Source organism: Penicillium manginii (genome assembly GCF_028828005.1).
Source record: "Penicillium manginii strain IBT 31320 chromosome Unknown utg000005l:1.0-5665137.0:1.0-5668048.0, whole genome shotgun sequence".
NCBI classification, from domain to species: domain Eukaryota; kingdom Fungi; phylum Ascomycota; class Eurotiomycetes; order Eurotiales; family Aspergillaceae; genus Penicillium; species Penicillium manginii.
Genome location: NW_026643106.1, coordinates 4291859 through 4317248, shown reverse-complemented (window position 1 = coordinate 4317248; position 25390 = coordinate 4291859). Strand labels below are relative to the sequence as shown.

Here is a 25390-nt window from a genome sequence, read left to right as displayed (position 1 = left end):
TATTGGCACAGAATGGGGCCATTCCTTTAAGATGAAAACCGCTTCCGGTGGAGCCCTCGTAGCTCCACCTGCATGGCGGGTCGCGATATACTAGCACAAGTGTAGCAGGGGGCATCTTTCCGGGACAGCCTTTTTCTATATTTTTTCATATCCTTTTTGGTGTCTTTTTTGCTGCCTTTCAATATATTTAGGGTTTTTAATTCTAAGACTACTTGAAACCTTGGAAGCGGCTGCTAAGGCTCACACAGCAGACTCACACCCACACCCACGTGTATACATGGTCGACAAGCACAAGCGATTATGTTAACTTCAGCCGAAGTTTCAGGAACTGAAATGGCCCCAGTGGAGCAAGTATCAGAGACTAGTCTCTTAATCCTGCTTTGCGTGCCGATCTGAGAGATTTTAATTATTTAATCGATTTCATTAGAGAACGTATATAGTAGAAAGACATCGGAGGGTCGCTCCAGTCACTTAGGGTCACACTTGTCCGCACTGCATCTTTACCATGCACTTGCAGCGATCTATTGTGTTCGTCAGCCTTTGCGTGGGCTTGGTCTTCTCAGGCTTAGCCCGGGCTCAAACATATCATTGTAACCACACTAGCACTTGCTACAACGGCGCTTGCTGTGGCTTCTCTGACGGCGAGGGTGTATGTATCTTTGCTTTACAACATTCACAGCAACACTAAAAGATTTTTATCACAGGTCTGTGGGTATGGCGATAGCTGGTGTGGTGATACTTGTATCAGCAACTGTGACGCCAAAGCCGAGTGTGGAAAAGACGCGGAGGACCCATCTGCAAACTGCCCATTGAATGTGAGTTCAACCACTATCTTCCTACAACAAAATCCCCCAATATACTCAACAGCCCATAGGTCTGCTGTTCACCCTTTGGGTTCTGCGGCACAACTGAGGAATTCTGCGGCAAGGGCTGTCAGGGAGACAACTGTGGAGATATCACGCGACCTTCCTGCCAAACCAACGATGTATTCAAGACCAAAATCGGATACTATGAGTCTTGGGCCAGTGGAAGATCTTGTGATGGGTTCCGACCCAACGACATTGCCGTCTCGTCATTGACACACATCAACTACGCATTTGCGGAATTCGAGCCAAACAACGCCGACAACACATCATGGGGATTTGAACTCATGGAAGATGGCGTGAATGAGCCGAAAAGCCTGGTGGAAGAGTTCATCGGATTGAAGAAAAAGAACCCATCTCTGTCCTGCTATATCTCTGTTGGAGGATGGTCTTTTGAGGATCCACCCAGACAGCTGTATTGGTCTGAGATGGCTGCTACATCAAAGGGCCGAAAGTCTTTCTCAAAGAATCTCCTGGAATTCATGCAGAAATACGGCTTCGACGGTGTCGATCTCGACTGGGAATATCCTGTTGCCTCAGAGCGAGGCGGCATGAAAGACGATAAAGACAACTATGTCCTGTTGATCAAAGCGCTGCGAGAGGAGTTTGACGACTCGGGTGAATCCTATGGCATTACATTCACTACCCCATCAAGCTACTGGTATCTGCAGCACTTTGATGTTCCTGGAATGTTGGACGCAGGTGCAGATTGGACAAATGTCATGTCCTACGATCTACATGGTGTCTGGGATAAAAACGACGAGTAAGGCTTGAAAGTGACTGTCTTCTTTCGTATAACTAACAAGCCTAGTTGGATTGGATCGGTCATGCACGGTCATACTAACATGACCGAGATTATAGAGGCATTGGATCTCTTCTGGAGAGTGGGAGTCGATCCCTCTAAAGTCGTCATGGGAGTTGCTTTCTATGGTCGGTCTTTCACAATGTCGGATACAAGCTGCATTTCTCCTGGTTGTGCATTCTCTGGCGCGGGGACTGCTGGGCCTTGTACGAATTCCCCGGGGACTCTATCCTATAAAGGTACTTGTTGCATTATTCACCCAATTGAAGAGCTCGTTGATCCTAACAATATTAGAAATCACGGAGGCGATTGATGAATATTCTGCTGTGACGTTCTACGACGAAGATGATGCGGTAGAGTATGCAATCTTCGATGACGATCAATGGGTGTCATATGATACAAATGTGACATTCAAGCAGAAAATTCGCTATGCGAACAAGGTCTGTCTGGGAGGTATTATGATCTGGTCTGTTGATCAAGATACATATAAATGGGATGCCATGACGGCTTTGCTAGACAAGGACGTCAGTAGTGACACTTTGGTGTCAGGGAGCACTGATTCCAAGGAGCGAGCAGACAAATACGCGGCGTACACTGGTACCAATTGTTACATCACTGACTGCGCTGTCTGGAACTCTGGGCAGTGCAAGGATGGGTACAGCGTCCTTGACTACGTGCACAAGGGAGAGAGGGGAGTCATCGATGACCCAGATGATGAACTCTGCAAAACTGGGGCCGAAGGAGATCGAGACGCAGAGTACCGACTTATTTGCTGCCCCACCGACGCCATGCCTGAAGGATGCGCTTGGCGAGGTACTTCTGATGACGGGGTCTGTACTGGCGGCGAAAGTGACACATGCGGTGACAGCAGTTTTGAATTGGTAGCTGATACCTACATGGATCGCACCGGTGACGACTTTTGCAGCATCGGCAAGCGATCGCTTTGTTGCAACGAGAACCCGGAGCTCACGAAGTGCCACTGGACGCCATGCAATCCAAGTGAGGACGACTTTGATGACTGGACCAGTGACATAGTGTCTTTCTATGGTGGAACAAGTGAGTTGTCTATGGAATCTCATCAAAAAAGACTTGTCTGATACGAATTAACTTCCTAGATTTCTACCAAGATAGTGAACGGTGCCCTGGACCTGGTGGCTTAGGGCAATCATTTTGGACTTGTCCCTCAGAAGGTATATTTGACGTCGTGAAAAACTTGAGCTGAGCTAACTCTACCAGACACATACAAAAGCTGTGAATGGAAGCATTGTGTTGAAAGTTGCCCCAATGATAAAGTTCTAATTTCCCAAAGAAGGGAGATTGGACACAACACCTCAATGTTGACTAGCGACTGCTCGCCTCTACAAACCCATGGCATAAACATGCTGTGTTGTGATCCCCCCGACGCGGCAGACAGCGCACCGGTCGACCCAAAGAAACTTTTCAAGTATCCAGATGAGGATGATGTGAGTTACTACTACAATGTCGAAAAGTCCAGCAACGATGCCGGTAAGTCCGATTCAGCGAGCCATAGTGGATACCTTCATCTGACCTAATTTGCGAAGACACCGATGATGAGATCACTGATCCGTTCGCTTTTGTCATGATTGATGGCGATGTTGACTCTTACTCCGAGTCACTGGTTGATAAATGGTCCTTCTTGACGGACGAAGAGACTTTATCCAAGCGCAACCTGAAAGTTCATAAGAGAGATCACATTTTCGAGTACCGTGAAGATACCTTCGATAATGCCGTTGAAGTCTACCACATCAGATGTACCTCTGACGGATGTGATGATATTTTTAAGGGTGGTGCACCCAGCACAATTGTCAAAATGCCCACAGATATTGGTGCTGGCCCATATGCGAGGGTTATTAGCCTTACACCATGGGGATCATCCACACAAAACCTGAAGCCACGAAGTGCTGACAAGGAATACGAAATGACCGTGGACTACGATTTCAAGGCCGCCTCACCGGAGAAGAAAGGAAACGTCAATTTCAGAGTTGATTATACCAATCTTCAAGAGTACTGGTGAGTACCAGTCATTCCCCAATATTCTTTGATACATCTCACCACTTTCGCGTAGGAATGAGATTACCGATGCACCTGCCTCGTCTAGTCGCAAGAGATGGTATGGATCTTTTGACGACTGGTTGGCCAAGATGACCACCATTGTGCAAGATGAAGTTGGTTCTCTTCCTCTTGAGTTCGAGGAGACCATGAAGCTTTACCACGCCGAAAAGTATTGCCCAAAGCTCAACATAAACGCCACATTTGATATTGATGCTTCAATCAAATTGGGACTCGATGCCCAGTATGGCTACTACTTTGAGGGTGCTATTTTGCCTACCCCGTCGCTCATTGCTTCATATGGTTATTTCTCAATTCATCCTGCTGCCGCGGTGAGGATACTAAACATCGGCCTGGGTCTCTTGTATGATTCTGACACAATTCCCAGATCCTCCTCACCCTCCGAGCGGAGGCTGTGATGCAGTCCAACTCCGACCGAGTGGAACTGCTGTCAGCTGGCTTCCCTGGTCTTTCCATTAAGGGTCTCATTAGTGTTGGCCCAGAGCTTTCGCTTAACGGACAGCTTGATGCTTCATTGAAGGTTTCAGGAGAGCTCAATGCCGGAGTGTCTGTCGGATGGGAGCGTACTGAGTTCTATTTCCCTCAAGACGAAGCTGCTAAAAAGGCGGATATTGCGCCTAAGGATTTGAAAGATGACGACCAAACTTTCTCATTTGAGCCAGTTTTTGATGCTCAATTGACTGCCGAGGGAAACATGGCTCGTAAGTGGTTGCTGTTGTGAATCCTGACCCTTGCTAATCTCTCCAAGTCACGCTCACTCCCGAGGTTCGATTTGGTATTTCTGTGTTGGGAGGAGACTTGATGTCTGGACAGGTGACAGCTGGTATTGATAACACGATTTCCATGGGAATCAATGCTACCGCCCACGTCGACAAAGATGGAAAGACAGGTGCCGGATTCTGCTACTGGGCAGACTTCGTCTACACTATTTTCCTTCGTGCGGATATGAAGTAAGTCACTCCAGTTTGTGGGATGGTTTGAATGCTGACATTCTAGCTTCATCGGGGATCTCGCCTATTGGGGAGATCGATTGGACGTCGCATCGCCAAAAGATCCTCTCGTGTTGGTCGACCAGACGTGTCAGACATACAGCTCTGACGATGCCAAGAGTAAACGTGACGACAGTGATCCCGGTACTTTGGTTGAAAAGACGGACAAAAAGGCATGCTTTGGTGGCCTGATCGCATGTTCTGATACCGAGGAGGACAGCTGCTCGGCCTCTGACGATGATGGCGGTAATGGCGATGATAACACTGATTCCAAAGTGTCAAAGAGAGCTGCATCCTGTGATCGCCCAGCTTTCTGGTACAACTGCGACTTCTTCGGAGACCAATGGGTTCCGAATCACAACCCCAACGTCGCGGCGTCGCATGTTGCCTTCAAGGGCATCTGTTCGAATATACGTGACTACCTGCAGACGCACAACGGACCGGGAATTGGTAACAACTGGATGAATTTGGACTACAAGGATGCCGCCGGCAATACCAATCGAGGTGCGGCGTGCGGGCAAGCCGGCCCTGATTCCACCAAGGCTTGTGCAGAGAAGAAACGTGCCTTGTGGTCTACTGCTGCGCAACATGCCTTCGAAAACGACCCAAATGGCCATTACCACACGCAAGGTTGGAGTGAATCCATTTCTTGCGATGAATTCCCTTGTAAGTGGCTTTCTCAAATTCAGTCCAACATCTACTAACAAGTCTTTTTCTTAGTCCACTCGTAATGTCTTCCCAGTCCCTAAAATTTTTGAACATCTACTGACAAAAAGCAAACAGAGCCACACAAGGAGGCACAGGCGCTGTAAGATTTTTTTCAACACCCCCCTATTGAATTTGAGTCCACTAAACCATGATTTTCAGTCAACTGCTTGCACGCCCAAAGAGCAACAGGATTATCAAAAAGTCCTCAATGGAATCATACCCCGCATCAGAGACACGGTAGGGTTGAGAACCCCTGTGATAGACCTATCGAAACTAATCATATCACCAAGACATTCAACAAGCAAGCATGGGGAGATTATAGTGGCGCCTGGGGCGGGAAGCCCAGATCATACACCGTCAACCTCATGTACGGACACCAGGGCAACGCAATCGGTACAAAAGGAGGGCATATCTCGCAGAATAGCCCCTACCCAGTGGCGATTGTCTTGGGTGGTGTTAACCTCCTTGAAATTCCACACTTGACGTTGAAGAAAACCGCCAGGAGTACCGCCAAAAATTCAGTTTGTCAAATTGAGCCTACCCAAGCGCTTGATGAAGCGGATAACATCTACAAATATGAAATAGCAGCATGCGACGTCACATACGTGGACTCTGCGAATCCCACGAAGCGCAATGTTGATGACTGGGAGATAGAAAGTACGTTGACGTGATTTATGTTTGTCGAGCAATCACTGACTGTTTTAAGGCATTACGCTCCCCGACGACTGGAAAGAGACAGCAATCTCTGTTTCCAAAGACGACCCGGAAGGACTTGCTCAAGCTTTCTTTGAGCAGCTAGATATTTCCGATAATTCAGAGAAAGAGGCCCATGTGGAACACTTGAGCCGGCACAAACGTAGCCACTCTCATGACCATGGCCACAAGCACTGAAGCCCTCATCGATGGATATACCCAAGACAAGTAGCAAGGGCCATCCCTCCAGGGCGGCCTTTAACTACTGAAAGATGGGAATGCTCGCTGGCTGTCTGTCAAGCAGACGGGTCGATCGCAGAGAGACAAAACCACCACACACGCAGTGTGCAGGCGGGTAGGCAAGGCGATGGCCACTGAGATATAACCTCCTAAGGCATCCGAGCCTTCATGAGCAGTACACCGATATCGCTACCGCCGCAGGAAAGGAAAAGACCGAATTGTGACACTTGACAGGTGTGGGTATCTCTAGAATGCCATCGCGCGAACTAAATATCTCCCTGTAAGCAGACACCTTGTTGCTAAGGCTCTGATCATATGACTCCGATGTTAAGAGCGGAATCCCCACTACAATAGATAGAAATTTGCCACTTATTCTTCCTGTGGTAGCCCTTGACAAACTCTCTTTCATAGGTCAACATAAGTATTGGCTCTTTATTTATAACCTTAATGGTGAGTATAAAGTGCTGTTTATATGAGATAGGTGTAACTGGTCACCGGGGTTGCTTAAACTTACCTTGTAGCAGGTAGCCATAGTAAGGGCCTTAAGTATCTTATCCGAATCTTCTTTGTTATACTGTCTGGCTGACCTCCACTGTGTAGTCGACTTGTAGACTTTTTCTATTCTTACAGAGGTAAAGTAATAGAGTAGTATTATAGTACTTAGCTAGACCTAGGATTGATCCAGAGGGTAGCTGTAATATTTAAATAGATCTCAACACCAGAGTTATATTATTACTATTATTAGATTATTTAGAGAAAAAGTATTCTTTTTTATCTCTATAGTAGATAGATAAGGCCTTATATTACTACTGATATACTGCTACAAGGTTAGTCAAAATATACCTTCTGGTTTAAGGTACTTTAGATCTCTTTTAGTATAGTAGAATACTCTATAGTAAAGATAAATTCTCTGAATTTCTGTATTCCCGCCTAGAAGTCTTAACGGAACCCCTATAACATCTCCAAAGTAGGCTTCTCTTTAATACAACTATATTTATTCAGGGGCATCTAGAGTAAGAACCCTTTGCTTATTTGAAGGTTTAGCGGATTTTAAGATATTGGATATAACTCGATAAAACTGGATCGTTAGCCAGAAACAGAGTACTAAGAAACAGATACCTTATATATCAAATAGATTCAAAGTCTCCTTGTAGTCTCTTTCTGTTTACAGAAGTACTGTATGGGCTATCTCCTTATTGTTGATGCTGTTAATATTGATTAAGAGATACTTACTCTTTTTGTTCTTTATAGTGGAGAGTAGTAAAGAGTTGACTGAGTGAGGGATTAATAGTGGCAGCTAGGTAAAGAGGTAAAGAGGGCCCGGTGAAGAAGAGCGAAAACTGTTTATTTTATCTCTTGTCTGTACTATAGCACCTCATCAAATCTTTCCCTGCTGGAATTCATAAAGGCGACTTTTGCATGTTAGTTCCGGCTCTTCAGGTGAAGGGCTGAAGGGGCGCCCCGCTAGAGCGGCGAGCCGCCTAGGACAAAATCGTGGGCGCTAGGTAACCACCGACATACAATATCTGTTGTATGTTTTTGTTTTGTGTTTTTCTTGTCATTCGTTGGGACATCTGCCCTTCCCGCTTTATCTTCAGAACAATTGCAAGCGGTGACATTTGGACATAGTTTGCGGTGCTGTAGTAGTCTTATATGTATGGTTTTCTGCGTTGTAAGGGCGAACACCCTTGCCACAAAAGGGAGCGTCTGGTCATAGCAAGCTCCTTGCCTCGATCAGGGATAGCGGATATCGTGCTAGTCACGAGCCACGGCCTTTGACTGTAATACACGCTCATCGCAACCTTATCCATACCAGCCACGGAAAGCACCGCGGCTTGCTATCTTTTTTGCTACCTTCGCAAACATCGAAGACATGCTGCACTCACTATCTCCAGCAGATTATTTCAGAGCTTTTAAGTTCGGCTGTAGCGTTCTAGAATTGCCTTTGATGCCGAAGCCGCCGTCGCTGCAGCAAAATTCTGCCATCCCTTGTGCTTGTGACTGTCAGCATAGTCGCAAACTCCCTTGACCACTATACAGGGCACTTCATCCCAGACCCCAGCGCCCTCCATCTCGAACGCAATCACGTCTGCTTCTCTTGAGAGCCTATCCCGGTCTGCTGCCGACTTCATCACTTTGTCTCCCGACGCGACAGCTCCCACATGCACCGCAGGCTGTGGAGTCGCATCGCTCCCGTCGTTTCTTAACTGCTGTTTTGCCTGGAGCCGTTTCCTCGCGATAAGACGTTCGTCGTGGCATCCGAGATCCGCGCATGACGAATTGAGCGCCTTATCGCAAACGGGGTCTGAGTCATTAAAGCAATCGCGGCAAATACAGGTCGGCGATACATGGTGCTTGTGGCGGTAGGTCGGCTCGAATAGCTTGTCTTCCGCTATTCCAGGGTAGTCGTACTTGCTCTCACGACCAGCCTGGGCGACGTTGGCCTGGAGCTGCTGAAGAAAATGGGCAGTCCGTTGCTTGAGTTGGTCGAGGCCCCGATCGGTCTCGAATGTGGCGATCAGGTTGCGGATATCTTTATTTAGTCGGCCAAGATTATCCTCGACAGTGTTCTTGCATATAAACTTGTCTGAGTAATGCCTGCCAAAATCGTAATGAAAAACGGTCTTACTGATGACCACGTCACCTAGCAAGATTTCGCTATAACGCCCGTGAGGCATACCACCACACACTCCGATAAGGAGGGCTAGCCGCAAGCCGCCATAGCTCGATCGCATACTGGCTGCCGCGCTAGCCGCATTGGTCTTGCCCATGTGCGGCAAGAGGGCCAGAACGACGTTGTATTTGCCTACCCGGCCAGTCGTATAGTTGTTGGGGTCTCCCTCCGCTCGTCCGTACTGATCGCCATTTTCGTCCCAGAATTCGTCGAAGATGTAGGAAACCGCGTCGTACTCGAGCGGTAACGCGCAGAAGATAGCGATCTCGAAGTCGTTTCGGCTAGAGGGTCGCAGAGAGGACATTTTCCTTGAGCCCCTAGCAGGAAAAGTTGGCTCAGGGCCAGCAATCGATTCATGTTTTCTGCTATCCAGGTCGTTGATCAGCGCAAGCTGGCATCTGCATCACAGAGATTTACATTAGCACGTCTCCGCAGAGAGCCATAACCATGCATTGCAGAAAAGGACATGTCGTGTTCGAAATAGAACACACTGATCTCAAAATGATAACTATACCCACGAGTGGAAAAGGGGCAATATTGAAAGATACGTGAGTGGAAACATACGAGTCTGCAGGGAACTCGGCCAGGGTGTTATCGTCACACAAGCCGCTAGCAGGAAGCGTCCACTTCTGTGGTTCGGGGGCAAGTGGTTTCTTGTTTCCTAGTGCTGTTCGTTCATACTTCACGGACCGCATGACCATTCTTTTGGTAGAACTGACAGCTTGGTCCCCGTTCCAGCTGTCAGAAGGTGGTGTTTCTGATCGTTGCCGTTTGCGAGCAGACCTAGGAATAGACTCTTCAAGTCCAAGCTCGAGTTTGTGAACAATTTCCTTGTGGATATGCTTTCGTATGATTGAATCCGCATCTTTGCGCACAAGGTCGCAAGATCTAAGAGCCTTTGCTATCTTTCTGTGAACGACAAGACAGCCTCTGATGGCTTGGAGATATGAGTCACTTCTCTCCTCTTCAAGGCGATCTAGGAAATCCAGGAGCTGAGTCCAAGCCGGCTTATTTTTGCTATTGTCTGGATCGATATCAAGGTCAATATTTTCGCCATAGTCTATTTCTAGCAGTAACTTTGCAAAAGATAGTAGTGTAGGATGGCCCATCCGGAAGTTGTACGAGTCGTCCATCGCCGGAAGCTTTGACCCAAAAGATAGGTACGGGAGCTTTTTCTCGGGGTCCGGTTTCGAGAAATCCAGGAAATATATCCTTTTCGAGCTGAAATCAGCGTCGAAAAAGTCCATGAGACAAAACCCAAGCTTGACAGCAAGTGCTCGCTTATCTTTGGTGCTGATCCTGGCTGGTGATGCCTCGTGAAACATATTGAGGTCAAGAGGCCTGAAAGCTCCATTGAGTATAATTTGGTCAAGAGACTCCTTAGATGCTGAGCCCGTCGCAGAAGAAGTAGGACCCGACCAGGCACCGAACAACCCGTACTTCTGAATGAGCAGTGTCAACACCTTTCCTTGCCCAGTATGCTGTCGGAGGTCCATGCAGATATCGGGTATAGGTGAAATCGAAGTTTCGTCTCTAATAGTCTAGTGAGCAAAGAAGTAAAGAGGTAAGCACTAACGAACACGGGGGCTTGCAAACATACAAACTAACGGAGTCACACCGGGCTTCTTGCCACAGTTCTAATTCTGGACATGGCGAGAGCACGAGTTGTAAACTCTGTAATACCGAATCTTTATAGGGGTCCTCAATGAGCTTCAGCAGCACTTCATGTGGCATTCCGCATCTAAAATGCTTAAACAAAGTCTCAAAAACGAACACGGCTCGATTCCGTATCGTGGATTTCTTCCATGCGCTCTTTTTCCGCCGCCTCTGGAGTGGTTGAATGACTGCTTCTTGCAGAGAGGGCGTGAGTAGCCGACTGAGGACATCATTGCACTCTGTGATAATCCGCAGACAATCGCGAAGCTTGCCGGCGTCTCGAGGAAGTCTGAAAATAGTTTCGTTGGGACCACTCGCTAGGTCAACCGCGCCAGAAGTCGACTCTAGGAAAACGGCTAACGCTCGTAAACGGGGATAGCTCGGACCTTCTGGGCCACCCTGGGTGTTCGAAGACCGCGCAAGGCTATCCAACAACAAGCAGAGGCTGTTCAGCTTTTCCTGGCACTGTTCGAACTCTGCTGGATCTAGATTCCGAGGAATTTCCTTGACCATGAATACGCGGCGAAGCTCGACTTCGATTAGTTCGGTGTTGGATTGGACACCGTTGTGATCGTTGAGCGGTCCTGCTTGCAGCTGGTATCGCGCCTTCTTCTGGCCCAATAGGCCCCCAAGCCCGTGGAGCAAGCGCCATTCATTCAACTCAACGAGGTAAGGCATTTCAGTTTGTCAGGCCCCGTTTATCTAACTACGGTGAACTTTTAGAATTGGTCCAACGACTTGAGTAACATGAAGGCGGCGGATACGAGGCTCGGCAGGAGGATGTGCGGGGATGAATGTTCACAACCTTCCCCACCAGGGACATCTGCGGCTGATAGTGTTGGAACCTACAAAATCACGTGGACCGGTTGTGAACTAGTTTACCCTCTATACCCCTCCTCTTCCGGGCGGTTGAGTACATCCCTCCTTCCATAGCCTGGCAGCCGGCTCTATCATATTCCTAGTGACTCACCATCGCACGTCTTACTTTATTTTTCGATGCTCGAGTTCTTGCTAAAGGCCTCCTAGTATGACGCTTAATATCGATAGCGAAGATGTTCTCTACAGGCTAGCCTGTGAATGTGAAGTGCTCTTTGACCAACTACAGGAAACCTTGCCTCAAACAAAGCTAGAAGTTACGACTACCGATCTATTCGCCGAATTTCAGCAACGATTTTCTATATGGGCGGCGCATCTCGGGGTGTTTGCTCGGAAGAGCCAATGCTTAGATACGAGACTCCGAAACCTCCCAGACCTTCAAGACCTTGTTGCTCGATTACTGGATATCCTCCGCCGCAGTCTACAACAATGTAAAGACGAAACGAAAACTTAAAGGGAGATAGATCAGGCCCCGTTAGGCTTGGTTGAATCATATCCTAAGGCTTCGATACAAACTGCGACTCTGACAGCAATCGATAACACCCTCGCTCGACTAAACCGTTTAGGTGTCACAATTCGCCGGTCAAGTCGTGACAAGATCGACAAAAGGGCTAAGACATTCGCCGCAGGTCTTGATCTGAAGCCATTCGCCTATCTATGTGCGAACGCCGTGCATGCCTTATATCCTGGTGCCCACCAGTCTCTCAAAGATTATCTCAGCAAGTCCATGACAGATAGATATGCAAAGATGCTATTTCTGAACGCTCGCCACAAAAAGCTCGAGAGCCGCCGAGAGCCACGTATAGGTCTATCATCTATCCCGGAAGTACCCAATAACGAGATGCAGAACAACGTCCCTATCACCCAGCCGGCGAGAGGGATTCCAGTTGTAGCTAATCTTCCAAAAGAGCCTATCGCACTCTCTCAGTCCGATCTATCCAGCGTCAATACTCGACAGATCAGGAGCCGTCTCAGACCATCCGATGAAGCGTCGACAAAATTTCCTAAGACAACATTTCAAGTAAACCAGAGTAACTATCCAAGACTCCCTAGCAGCGATATCTTCACTTGCGAGTGGTGTTCTGAACTGCTCAGCAAGAAATCACTCTCGGAGGGCAAATGGCGGTAGGTAGAACTCATTCTTCAAGCACAAGGATGTGGTTATATAAATCCTTATGATATCTATACGAAAGCCATCCATTCTTATGGAGGACTTCGTGTTGCCTTTTATACGTAGGCCATTACGACGTTTACGTATAGGCTTATGAGGATGTTGACGCATCCCTGGGCAGTGGAGACGAACTATGCTGACCTGATCTCAGTCGACATATAGATCGAGACCTCAATCCTTACGTTTGCCTCTCAGAGGAATGCCTAGATGACCACCCGACCTATTCGACCTTCGATGAATGGTTTAGCCACATGAGACTTCACCATACGCGATGGCATCAGCAAGTTTATTTATCGTCTAGCTGGATATGTACTGTCTGCGAGTTGAACCCAAACGTTTACAGCAGCCCAGAGGCCCTTTACTCGCATTTGAAAGAATCACATGATGGTGATTTTACAAACAAGCAGCTTCAAGTCGTTTCGCGGCAAAGCAAGACGGCGCAGCCAAGAGCTTGGAACGATTGTCTTTTGTGTTGTTTTTCAACGGAAGAGCAAAAGGATAGTGGCGAGGCGGTGTTCCCTAAACGAGGGAAAGAATCGCCGAAGCAAAAGACTGCCAAATGTGCCAGGAAGGCTCATGCCATGACGAATCCTGGTCAACACAGCCCAGACCCTGACTTTTCGGATCTTTCTTCTGATTCAGAGGACATGGGTTCTCATCGGCATAGACCACAACATAGCAATGACCGTTCGAAGGCTGTAGCTCAGCACATTGCGATACATCTACAAGTGCTAATGCTCTTGACACTACGCTTCGCGGCGTTGCAGAAAGACGATGGGGTCTCGGATGATGATTTCAAGAGTGATTATGTCGATATCGACGACGGAAATAGCGCCGACGGAAATAGCGCCTTGAAGGGCAATGACCTAGGAAGGCTCTCCGACATCGACTCCCAGGCAGATGTCACTATGAAAACCATGGACAACGAGGATAACGCGGTGGACATTATGGATCTTGATGATGACGTCGTCGTGGATGATATCCCAATCCCCGACACGGACCTTGATCTCGAGGATGTCCCAAGACAATGCGATGGACTTGCACCCGAGGATGACGCTTTCCTCAAAAGCATCATCGAATCTGGAGCCTACCAGTATTCGCGAGAACCCTCCGGTACGATATTTAGCTCTTGGCATCATTGATCTGGCTTACTGAACGAATATAGGCAAATCTCACGACGTAGAGACTTTGAGGGAACCGACGAACGACAACTTATTACTGAACCAGCCCCATCAATGTGAGTTAAACATACTTTTCATAGACCATCCACGACTGACATTGCACCTCAGCTATCACACAGCAGGCTCCCAAAGCCGAAGTCTCCAGTCGGCCAGATCCTAGCACGCTCTCTTACGTTAGTACCGAATCAAGCCCTGGACATAAATATCTCGAGGCTCTCCTGGAGTTCTTCTCCGTGGAACAACGTGAACCCAAAATCCCCTGTTTCATGATGGACACATATGTGAGGAACAAAGACTTCTACGGAAGACAAGATGTTCTAAGCAAACTTGATGATTGCCTTCTCCCTTCAAAAGACACGCTGCCATCTTCGCAGCCCGATCAAATACGCGTGGGAATATTATGCGGCATGCCTGGCTTAGGGAAGACAGAAATCGCTATGGAATATGCCTTTACTCGCGAAAAAAACTTCGATGCGGTTTTTTGGATCCGAGCCGATGATGTGTTCAAACTTGAATCGGACTTCGCCCAGATCGCTATCAAATTAGAAATCCAGGATCCCAGAGAGCCAGATGACAAGATCAACAATAGAGCGCTCGCAATTGAATGGCTTCGAAACCCGTTCAAGACAGACCATGGTACTGGGAATCAATTACGAGCTTCCTGGCTGGTTGTGTTCGACAATGCCGATGAACCTGACATCTTGAGGCAATATAGTGAAATCGCCAATAGCGGAGCAGTCTTGATCACTAGCCGAAGTCCCCTCGCGAGGACAGCCTTCTCACAACATGCGATCTCTGTCGATGTCCACACGTTTAATCTAGAAGACTCTGGATTGTTTGTTCAAAAATTTTCAGGGATCCAGGACCGGCTTGAAGAAGCAAGACAGGTCGGTAGCCGACTAGGTGGGCTGCCACTTGGGCTCGCCCAGATGGCTGGCATTATTAGGCTCGACTTTTTAACCTATACTGAGTTCATGAGACTTTACGATGCTGGGGAAATTCTTGAGATGGAGGATCAACCACCACAGGTGCCAGCTCGTAGCAACGTGTCAACAGTCTTGGAGAAGCTGTCGGATGCTGCCCGAGCAATTTTGGAAGTTTCATCGTTTTTGGACCCAGATAGTATCCAGGAGAGGATCTTGATGAGCTCTGCTACTAATATAGATATGCCCTCGTATCCTGAGAAACAGGGCGCCTTTTTCAATGCGAGGAAGCAACTGATCGGGTCTTCTATTTTTCGTCATAATCAGGAAACAAGGGAGTATTGGATGAATCGCGTTACGCGAGACGTTGTGCGTGGCCAAATTAAACCTGAGCGGCAACGAAGGGTATTTTTAAACGCGGTCGCAATGGTCGCAGCGGCCTGGCCATTTGGAGAAGTTGAAAGTCATGATGTCAAGCTATGGGAGGAATACAAAGCACTCTACCCGCATGTCATCAGTCTGGAAGACGCGTATAAAAAACACTTCAAGCATGAAGAATATGTTGACGGTGATTTTGAATTTGCTGGACTTCTTAATCGCGCTGGATGGTGAGTTACCGCGGCCCTTCTAGTACCTACATAACGATTCTCGTGGATTGCTAACCCGTATGAAGGTACCAACACGAACGCGGCGAATCACCTATCATAAAGCCTTTATTGGAACTGGCCCTAGAACTTTGTAATCGCAGCAAAGAAATCGATCACCAAGACTTAGAATCCGACATCCGGCACACACTTGGTGCAGTCGCTAGCGGGACAAACGACGCAGCCAGCAGTATGGACCATAATAAAAAGGTCCTCGAGATACGCTTGAAAATAGCAGAGAAACGGGGAGCAGTGGACGAGAAACTCGCCAGCGCTTATAACGGGATGGGTATATCATGGATGATGGCTGGCGAATACACAAAGGGGGAAGAATCTTTTGCGACGTCTGCACGGGAGTACGAGAAAATCCCGGACTACACCAAAGACAAGCGTTCCTTGGCCCTTGTAAATCTTGGGACAACGAAGTGGCTACAAGGGGACTTGACACGGGCTTCTGAAGTGCTAGAAATGGGTCTTGCAGATCGAGAAGAAATTTTTGGAGAGATGGACAGCCATTGTTTCAGGTAAGGCACCTTCTCTAGTTTTACTTTGCTTTTTTTCACCCCTTGGCTAACGCTCCAACTCTTGCTGGCAGGACCGGTCGCTTTCTCCACGCGCTTGGAAACGTGCGGTTCTCTCAGGGCTTAATCAAAGAGAGTGAAGATTACCATCGAAGAGCCCTTCAGCAATACCAATCAACCATCCGCAACCGCCATCATCGAACTGCAGATGTCTGCCACAAAATGGCCCAGCATTGCCTTCGCAACGGGCTTCTTGACGATGCCATCGGATTTATCGATCAGGCCCTCAAGAATTGGAGCGTCGACTCAGCAACATATGCTCGGGAGATATCGCGGACTTCATACCTTAAGTCTAAGGTGCTTTCAGAAGCTAGGCAGGAGGATGAGGCAAAAAGATTGTTACGAGAGGCGGCATCCATGCGGCACGAGATCACGGGAGTGGAGAGAGACGGCAAGGACCTGCGGGAGGAAGACTTCGATGAACTTGTCACATTCTGGTCGAGATAGAATATAAGCCTCCAACACCAGTACTTAAGTTATCGATAAAGCTGTGGTCTCTGAATGGTAGTCATCCCTGTTTCAATTTAACCAACGCTGTACTTTTTCAGGTATTCCTTTTGGAAAATCGCCTCAATCAACGCCAATACTAAAACCAATCAAGCTGGTGATATCAAGCCTAGATCACGAGCTTTCAATATCCTTCAAATAAGACGTAACCTGCCGAACAAGAATCCTCCTCGGCTCCGCCTGATCATCATCACTCAACGCGTGAGAAGCCCCAGGAATGACCATACTCCTCCGATCCCAATACTCCCGCTCCTCAGTATTAATAGCCTTCTCCCACCTCTTAATAAGCGCCTCCTTATTCACCCAAGGCGGAACAGACGCATCGCGACCAGAATACAACACCAACAACTTATGACCCAACAGTCCCCGGCCCGCAACCTGGCCAAACGTCTTATCAAGCTGCGCATCACTCAAATCCGAGCTGAACAGATCATCTTCCTCCGGTGCCTTCGGCGAATCGGGACTAACGAGGCTCAAAAACCGCCGACTGCTGACCGGTGCCGTGGGAGGGTAACCGATTCGTCCGGTGACGGAGAGCGGCACGACAGTGTCGACCGAGTCGTTGTCTTCGTATGTGTGTTTCCGCGCATCGGCGACGGCTTTATTGTATAGTTCGCGCATTGCTTCGGGGCTATCTCTCGCCGTGCCGCACTTGATTACCCAAAGGATACCCTCGCGGTCTGAAACGGGTGCTTGCATGATTGCGCCGTCGACCTGGGGACGCAGCACACCCGGGCAGCCTTTGTCAAAGACCGGGTGCGCGGGTCGGGGATTGGGACAGTTGAGGTAGTGCATTACGTCTTGGGAGCCGGTTGAGTGGCCCATGATGACTACCTTGCCGGAGCCGTAGACGGGGGTCTTGTATTCGCGGACGTAGTTTACTGTTTGGGCGATCTCGTCGATGTCCTTGCCTAGTCGGCCCATGCCCCAGCCTCCGTAGGAGGAGGAGAGGATTAGATTGAAGACGGTCCATTCTGTTGCGTCGAGGGCGCGGACGATGTCGCCGAGGTATTCGACAGAGGCGAGGCCGTCGCCTAGGCCGCCGACGAAGATCAGGGTGTGGGGTTTGCGGGGGGGAGCCGCGGGTGAATTCGAATGAGACAAGGTTGGAGGTCTGTTGAGGGTGGGATGGGTTAGCGGGGGGTCGTGTGGCGGTGCGACGGAGATGGAGATGGAGATGCAGATGGAGAAGAACGACTCACAATATGGTGGAGAATGCCCGGTTGGCCCCGGGCTAAGTTTGCGAGTCCTTTGAGTTCCATTTTGTAGGCAATTGGTGTGGGAGGGAGGAGGAGGAATTGAATTGGGGGGAAGAAGGGTTTTGCGGAGGGAGAGTGAAGGTCGTCACATCAGATAAGAAAGCAGTGATCAGATAAGCAAGTGCCGATATTGTTCGTGACTGCCGTGACAGGTAATTTGGTAATTTAGGGCTTGCTGTATAGTACAATAACGGGATCCACTGTTAATACGTGTATTTTTACACTGCCTCCGTTCCATCCGCAGTTTCCGAAATTAACTGATTAAAGGGGTAAGTGTATAGGGCGCTGTGAAAAGTAGATTGCTGCTTTCAGGCCTAGAAGCTGGATCGGCAGACTGCTGAAAACGCAGTGGCGTAGACAAGTCCTATTGTCAACATAATCTGATTGATAAGATTGCTTATCCATGGATATTGAGGGCCATATTGGTGGGCAAATGTCAATACCAACGAGAAGATCATGAGGTGCTGAAACATTCAAGTTCTTTTGAAGTCATCATCATTAGCAGTTACTACCTAGGTAGATACTACTGCACAAGAGCCACTACTGCATGGAAATTTTCTTGTCTAAGTTCTCGGAAATGTATTTACTAATATTTATGCAAAGTAGGAAAGAAATAGTTCGTTCTAGTTAAACATCAAATCACAGAAAGAAAATGCAACATATATACACGTATGCATAAGTACAACAAGGCCAAAAAGTCCATCGCAGGGCAAATTCAAGACCAAAAAAATTAGATCAAAGCCTCAGGATCATTCACCAACCCCTCAATAACACTCGCCAACTCACTCAATCTCTCCTCCCAAAACACCCCCCTCTCCTCATCAGCCGCAATCCCAACAAACGTCTTGCCCCCCTCGGTGTACGAAGTAACACGGATCGTATCCGCAGCCTCAGGGTGCGGATTCGTATAATCAACACCACACTCAGTCCCGGCAAAGGGGATCGTATCGAAGTACTCGATATCATGATGGTGAACAATACTCGAGAAGAATGGGATCGTTGGCGACCAGCTCGTACAATTGTCCGAAATCTCCTGGAAGCCTAGCGTAGCATGGCGACTTCCCTCCAGGAATTGATCACGTACGCCAGATAGAAGATTTTTCACGCTCGATCCGGATTCGAACTTGACGCGAAGTGGCATGTACTGGTACGTCGGGCCCATGATCTTGTCAACGTCGGGTAAGTCGATCGTTCGGCCGGAAACGACGCCGCCAAAGGTGATATCGTCTGTGCTTAGGTGGTTGGATAAAACGCGGGCCCAGGCTGCTGTGAGGAGCGTTGCCATAGTTGTATCCGGGGATCGGGACGAGAGGTCAACTTCTTTATTGATGAATTTCGGTGTGCTGGTGGACTCTGCCGGCGGGAGAGAAGTTAACCATGAGCCCTGTAGTACCTCACGCCAGTATTGGATGTTCTCAAGCTTGGACTCGGATTGGTATTGGATGTAGTTGTGGAAGGGAGCTGAGGAGGTTTCGAGTTCCTTGTTTTCGTATTGGAGCTCGAGCTGGCGGAGGATTTCTGGGAAGGATATTCCGTCGTACTGGGCGTGGGAAATTCGGATCATAAGTGCGTTTTGCTCGGTTCCGTGAATGACGAAGAGTTTTAGGGACGATGTGCCGAGGTTGAAGTAGGAGTCGTCTTCAATGTCTTCCTTTGCTACCTTCTTGCAGAAGTCCGTTACGGGATCTTCGGTGGTATCTTCGGAGATCTGCACCTTCAGGTCTTTCAGCACAACCTGCAGGATACGGCTACCCTCTTTGACAAAGACGGTGCGTAGGATGGGGTGAGCGGAGACAAGCTTCTGGAAGCTCTCCAACAAATGAGTCATATCGACATCCTTGCTGAAGTAGAGCATGTTATACTGAACGGCACTCCGAGGCTTGGAGACAGTAGTCTCCATATCGCGCTGCTGGGGATCTGTGGCGGGAAGCACATCTTCAACCTCCCATGCTGCATCGGCAAGAGCAGGCACGATGTTCTTCGACAAATACTCTTTAATATCACTAGCCTTGATCATCGAGAAAGGCTTGTATTCCTTCATTACCCGCTCACCGTCCAAAGACACCTCTTCCAAAGCGCCGGCCATGGAACTCAATTGCATGTTGCGGAATATATCTGTCACAGACAGATGATACCCGACCAGACGCAGAGCGGAGACCAGCTTCATAGCCATGATAGAATCACCACCAAGTCGGAAGAAGTTGTCATCAAGTGCCAGCTTTTCTTCTTCCATGCCAAGAGACTTCGCCCAAAGGCCTCGCAGCGCTCGTTCTTTCATGGTCATTTGCTTGCCCCGGCCTGAGCGGAGGTTCGTGAAAGCAGTTCGCAGCTGCAATAACAGATCTTGAGTGACATGCTCGGCCATTTTCTTTAGCGACTCAAGGTCAACTTGTTCACCAAGGTATGGCAAATTTTCGAGAGGAATGTGGATAGAAGGAATCATGTAAGGCGGGAGGACGTCAGCGAGCTTCTTGTTCAAGCTTACAATAGAATCCGCGAGTTCAGAGGAGATAACAGCAGAAACTGGAAGGTCTACACTCAGATTCTTGAGGCCGAGGTCAACTACTCGGCCTTCCTTCAGAGAAGGCTCGCTCACAAATGCAACCAACGCTGGTGATTGGTTGCCCGAGTCCTTAGGCACGATCAGTTGACTGACAGCGTGGGAATTTTCCGGAAGCCATTGTCGGAGTTGGAGATCCACTGCGGCCAAGTCCATCACATGGCCGTCAACTTTGCGGAGACTTTCCTTGCGGCCCATGAAAATCAGACTCTTGTCATCAGAATACTTGACAAGGTCACCAGTTTGATAGAGCTTCACGCTACGGCCTTGAGCACTGCCCGTTCCCTTCGTAAGCCATTCGGGGGCATCAAGATTTGCGGCATCACCCACGCCTTCCAGGAGGAGCTCACCCACGGTTCCGATTGGCATGAGTTGGTTGTAATTGGAGGGGTTCACGATCCAGGGCACAAATGCCGTCTTGTACTGATCTCCCGTTGTAAGACCCTTCGTCTCTTCAAGTAAGACACTAGCGACGTCTGTTGTGGAAGATTCTGTGATCGTGTTGCTCTGCCAGATCTCGGCAAGCTCGAGCTTGCTCATGCAGGTGATATTGCTCAGCTGAACCGTATCATCACTACAGAGTTGCGAGACAACATATTCGAGTTGAGCGAGAACTCGGTGCATCTGGGGCTCAGTGATGAGGTTTGAATCGAAGCTAGCCGTGACTTCAAAGCCATCTGAGCGTAGCGAACAGGCAAGCATGAGTGGGTAAGAGTTGAATCGCAGCGCTTCGTGAGCGGCATCTTCAACGCGGAAAGGCGGCAGCTCATCTCCGGATTCCTCTGAGCCTTCCGCTGGCCGGGGCTGAATGACCAGACCCATCTTCACCTCGCATGCTAATTGGGCGTCACCGCTAACGCGGCGGATGTTTTGCATGCCCAGATGTTCGTGCGCGGCTCTAATGAGACCTTGTTCTTGGATTCCTTGGAGGAATTCTTGAACGGGCGCGGATCGGTCGATACGCACACGTACGGGAACAGTGGCAATCATGGGACCCTCAATTTGCTCGACGCCAGGGAGACGGAGTGTGCGTCCTGAAAATGTCTCGCCAAAGACCACGTCATCGCTCATTGTGTACTGTGAGGCTACCAGAGCCCATGCAGCTCGAATGAGAGTCGCGGTGGTAATGGCAGAGCGAGAGGTTTGCTCTACGGGAACAATTCGCTGGACCAGAGCATTGGGTTCGGGGATGTACATGCGCGATGGCAGGGAGGGATATTGGGGACCGGTTGCGCCTTGAAGCTGGACGCGCCAGTAGTCCTTTGAGCTTTCTCTCGCAGGATCGACGAGGAATTGAATGAAGTGCTTGAACTCGGCTGGTCGGGGAGTAGGGACACCCTTGTAGGCGTTCTTTGCATGCTCGATCATCAAGTCTGTCGACCAGCCGTCGTAGATGGCGTGGTGAACTGTCCAGACGAAATAAATCTTGCTTGCAGCATCGTCGTGGACGATTGAGACACGGCTTAGCGGCATGTTGACAGACATCGGGGTCTTTTGGTCGTCCGCCAGGAACTCCTCAAGACTCTGGTTACTAGACTGCCACTCCGGGGTATCCTTAATAACGACTTGCATGAAGCCGTGCTCCTTGAACTCGACGACCCGCGTGCGCAGGATCGCGCTCTCCTTGATGACAATATTCCAAGCCTCCTTCAACTTATCCGCCGTCTCCACATTAGGAATTTCCGCAATGCGTTGAGCGACATAGCTCTCAGCGGAACGTGCGGAAAACGCCATGAGAATTTCCTGCAGAGGCGTGCAGGGGTATATATCTTCGATCGAAGAGAGATCAACGCCACATTGGCTAGTGGCCTCGTCACAAGCAGCCTTGCGGTCCCAGGCAGAGTCGATGAGAGAAAATGGAGAAACTTCGACCTGCGAGTTTTCCTCTTCCTTCTCCATTGCTCGTGCCATGTCTGACAGGACAGGGAAGCTGAAGATATCCGCCACAGTCAAGACGAATCCTCGCTCACGAACTGCGGGCACCAATTTCATAGCCAGGACAGAGTCTCCGCCTAGGATGAAGAAATTGTGAGTGGTGCTAACTTCGTCCGGCTTTAACCCCAGAAGACGACACCAAATTTCATGTAAGCTTATTTCTGTCTCCGAGGTAGGCTTCTGGCTCTCCCCACCGGAGGCTTCGGAGTTGGATTGCAGAGTTAATTGGGATCCAAACGCGCGCAACAACTTGCGATCGATCTTGCCCGAAACAAGCATCGGCATACGATTGATACCAATATATGTTGAGGGAACCATGTAGATCGGGAGAGCTTTAGAGAGCTGATCGCTGAGATCAGTCATCTTCTCGCGAATGGCGGAAGAGAACTCGACCTGATAAAGTTCAGTATCCTTAGCATCTTGAGGCTTCTCGGCATTGGGATCTGCAACGAAGGCAAGAAGCATTGACTCCTTGCTTCGACCCTGTGGTGCAATGACCTCTGCGACCACATCGGTCCCGGATGGGAGAAGTCGTCGTAGGTGATGTTCAATTTCACCGAGCTCAACGCGCTGTCCACGAAGTTTGACCTGTGTGTCCTTTCGGCCAACAAAGACAAACCCTTGTTCACCATCTGGATCGTGACGAACTAGATCACCTGTCTTATACAATCGGCCTTTGCGTCCCGGGACTTCTTTGCTACCGGCAAGAAGCCATGTGGGGTCCTCGATAAACGAGGCAGCAGTCTTCTCAGGATCACCAAGATAACCCTGACCGACAATAGGCCCTTCGACTAATAATTCTCCAACACCACCAATTGGCGTCAGTTTGTTGTGGTCGTCAGGGTCTGTTAACCAAATGATGCCTCCATTACCAGGGCCAATGCTGACATATGGTTTACCTGCTGCACTAGAGTTGATCGTGCACCCAACCGTGCACTCTGAAGGACCATATCCGATGACAATTCTCGTATATTGACCCCATTCAGACACATCTCCGACAGAGCATGACTCGCCACCAAGACCAAGACTATCCAAAGACGGAATGATGTCGGAGTCTAGAATGCGTGCGACTGAGGGGGTCATGTTGGACATGGTGACTCCCATGCGGCGAATCACGCCACTGAGATCATTTAGGCGATCTTCATCAGAGGGAATACACAGGCAGCCGCCACGCAGCGTTGTGCAAAGCATACTATCAACACTGACATCAAATGCATATGAAGCGAAATCAAGCACTCGCGATTCCGCAGTATAGCCTACGGCGGCACTTCGCGCAATCGCACTCGTGGTGTAGGTACGGTGATTGATAATGACACCCTTGGGCTTACCTGTACTTCCAGAAGTAAAGATTAAGTAGAGAATAGAGTCAGTAGGAACTACTGGGAGTTCAGGCTTGGCAGTCTTGGTCGCCTGTTCTGCCAGCTCGTCCAGCGTGTCCTGGGAGACGACAACTGCCTTGGCACTCGGCGCGATCTTGGGAGCAAAGGGCGCATGTGTCTGAGATGTCACAATTAAGGTTGCGCCAACCTGCTCGGCAATTGTGTGGCGTCTGTCTAAGGGTTGGCTGGGATCCATCAGCACCATGGCGCCACCGGCTCTCAAGACACCGAGCACTGCGACAATTGTCCAGCGCGACTTTTCAAAGCAGATGGGGACAATCTGGCCAGTCTTGATTCCTATTCGGACAAGGTGGTGGGCGAGTAAAGTTGAATATCGGCCGATCTCCTCGTAGGTGAGATTGCCGTCCCACGAGCAGATCGCTTGAGCTGTTGGCTGCTTCTCCACTTGTTCGAATATTAAGTCTTGGACACAGACGTCCTCCGTGGCAGGCACATCCTTGTTCCAACGCCACAATTCGGATCGGTCGGTCTCGCTCAGCTCTAATACAGAGGAGATAGGTTTTGATAGATCGGAGATGAGTGTGTTGAGGATTTCGACCAGGGCGTTCGCATAGTGTGTCGCAAGGTACTCTGCGCCGAGTGGCTCGCGCCAGCAGGGTCGCAGCCACAGACTACCATCTGAGATGGTTGCTTGGAGTTGGATATTTCCCTAAACAAGGCCAAAGGCAACTGATTAGATACCCGTTCCCATTGACATTCGTTATAGCTACTCTCTTTCCAACTTACCCAAGCCATTCCACCACCAAGCGCATCGCCATCGCTGACCCAAGCATTGCTTGGAAGATCGGCCGGGGCGCATTCATCGTTGAAGAACACAATTGCATTATCAAGATCGATCAATTTATCGGCTTGAATCTGTTCTCGGTATGATCGCAACCCCTCCAGGGCCTTTTCGATGGTAAGGGTCACGTCCCAGTTCAGGTTCGAGGTACCGCAGTTGAACGTGAAATCAGCAGCAGTGCCATTCCGTCCCCAAGTAAATTCGACAGGGTTTCCATTGCTATAGCGATAGAGCAGCAGGGCCCATGCAAGCAGCAGAAGATCGACCTCGTGGCCGCGATATTCGGCCGCCCGCAGGAGGGGCACATCGAAGCGGGCAAATCTGGCCAGACCCTTCGGCGCGCCTCGCTGGGAGGAAAAAACGGCGCCCGCCATTGTGTCGAAGTATGATGGAAGTCAGAACTTCAAGGGAGGGCGATCCAAATCCAACTTATTCAAGATCAAAAGGGCGCGCGCGACGCTTTTCTCTTCCAGGTAGCTCGGAACATTTGGGCCCCGTCGCATTGCTTTTCCAGAACACGAGCCCGCAGGCCCGGTGTTCGGGGTTTAGTGAGACCCACGGTGGAAATCATCGGGTGTGTCACCGGTTGGAGCTGAAGGAAACAAAAATATTGACCTACCAGAGAAAGCTAGTGTGAGGTCGAATGTGAGTGGCTGTCAAGATCAGATTATCCCATGTATGGTATGTATGGTATTGTGTATTCTTGGCACCTTCCTGGTATTCCCGGTTATCGTGGTATTGTCATGGTGTATATTACAGCCACAGGTATTGTATGTATCCTCGTATTGCATTAGTACCTGTATAAGCGTAAATTATCGACAATTTGTCTCACTCTTATACTCCGTACAGAGTAACG

General features: G+C 49.2%; 6 protein-coding genes across 6 annotated transcripts; 3 read left to right on the top strand and 3 right to left on the bottom strand.

Moving 5' to 3' along the window:
• Positions 1–505: 505 nt before the first annotated feature.
• On the top strand, positions 506–6344 carry N7533_007937 (uncharacterized protein; the record flags this gene model as incomplete). Its single annotated transcript, XM_057104587.1, has 17 exons — positions 506–649; positions 705–815; positions 875–1626; positions 1675–1904; positions 1960–2721; positions 2781–2855; positions 2902–3171; positions 3228–3696; positions 3752–4067; positions 4124–4457; positions 4505–4706; positions 4753–5411; positions 5466–5472; positions 5529–5553; positions 5613–5690; positions 5744–6110; positions 6160–6344. The coding sequence occupies 17 exons, from the start codon at positions 506–508 to the stop codon at positions 6342–6344; spliced, it is 4986 nt and encodes a 1661-aa protein (XP_056959544.1).
• Positions 6345–8299: 1955 nt separating this feature from the next.
• On the bottom strand, positions 8300–11394 carry N7533_007936 (5'-methylthioadenosine/S-adenosylhomocysteine nucleosidase family protein; the record flags this gene model as incomplete). The annotated part of the gene is made up of 3 exons (XM_057104586.1): positions 8300–9341; positions 9625–10601; positions 10669–11394. The coding sequence occupies 3 exons, from the start codon at positions 11392–11394 to the stop codon at positions 8300–8302; spliced, it is 2745 nt and encodes a 914-aa protein (XP_056959543.1).
• A 349-nt stretch (positions 11395–11743) lies between these two features.
• N7533_007935 (uncharacterized protein) lies at positions 11744–12721 on the top strand (the record flags this gene model as incomplete). The annotated part of the gene is made up of 2 exons (XM_057104585.1): positions 11744–12023; positions 12057–12721. 2 exons carry the CDS (start codon positions 11744–11746, stop codon positions 12719–12721), a joined length of 945 nt encoding a protein of 314 aa, XP_056959542.1.
• Positions 12722–13344: 623 nt separating this feature from the next.
• N7533_007934 (uncharacterized protein) lies at positions 13345–16539 on the top strand (the record flags this gene model as incomplete). Its single annotated transcript, XM_057104584.1, has 4 exons — positions 13345–13876; positions 14053–15475; positions 15541–16035; positions 16107–16539. 4 exons carry the CDS (start codon positions 13345–13347, stop codon positions 16537–16539), a joined length of 2883 nt encoding a protein of 960 aa, XP_056959541.1.
• Positions 16540–16713: 174 nt separating this feature from the next.
• On the bottom strand, positions 16714–17861 carry N7533_007933 (uncharacterized protein; the record flags this gene model as incomplete). Its single annotated transcript, XM_057104583.1, has 2 exons — positions 16714–17713; positions 17761–17861. 2 exons carry the CDS (start codon positions 17859–17861, stop codon positions 16714–16716), a joined length of 1101 nt encoding a protein of 366 aa, XP_056959540.1.
• A 727-nt stretch (positions 17862–18588) lies between these two features.
• Positions 18589–24908, bottom strand: N7533_007932 (uncharacterized protein; the record flags this gene model as incomplete). The annotated part of the gene is made up of 2 exons (XM_057104582.1): positions 18589–24402; positions 24480–24908. 2 exons carry the CDS (start codon positions 24906–24908, stop codon positions 18589–18591), a joined length of 6243 nt encoding a protein of 2080 aa, XP_056959539.1.
• Between the last annotated feature and the right edge of the window lie 482 nt (positions 24909–25390).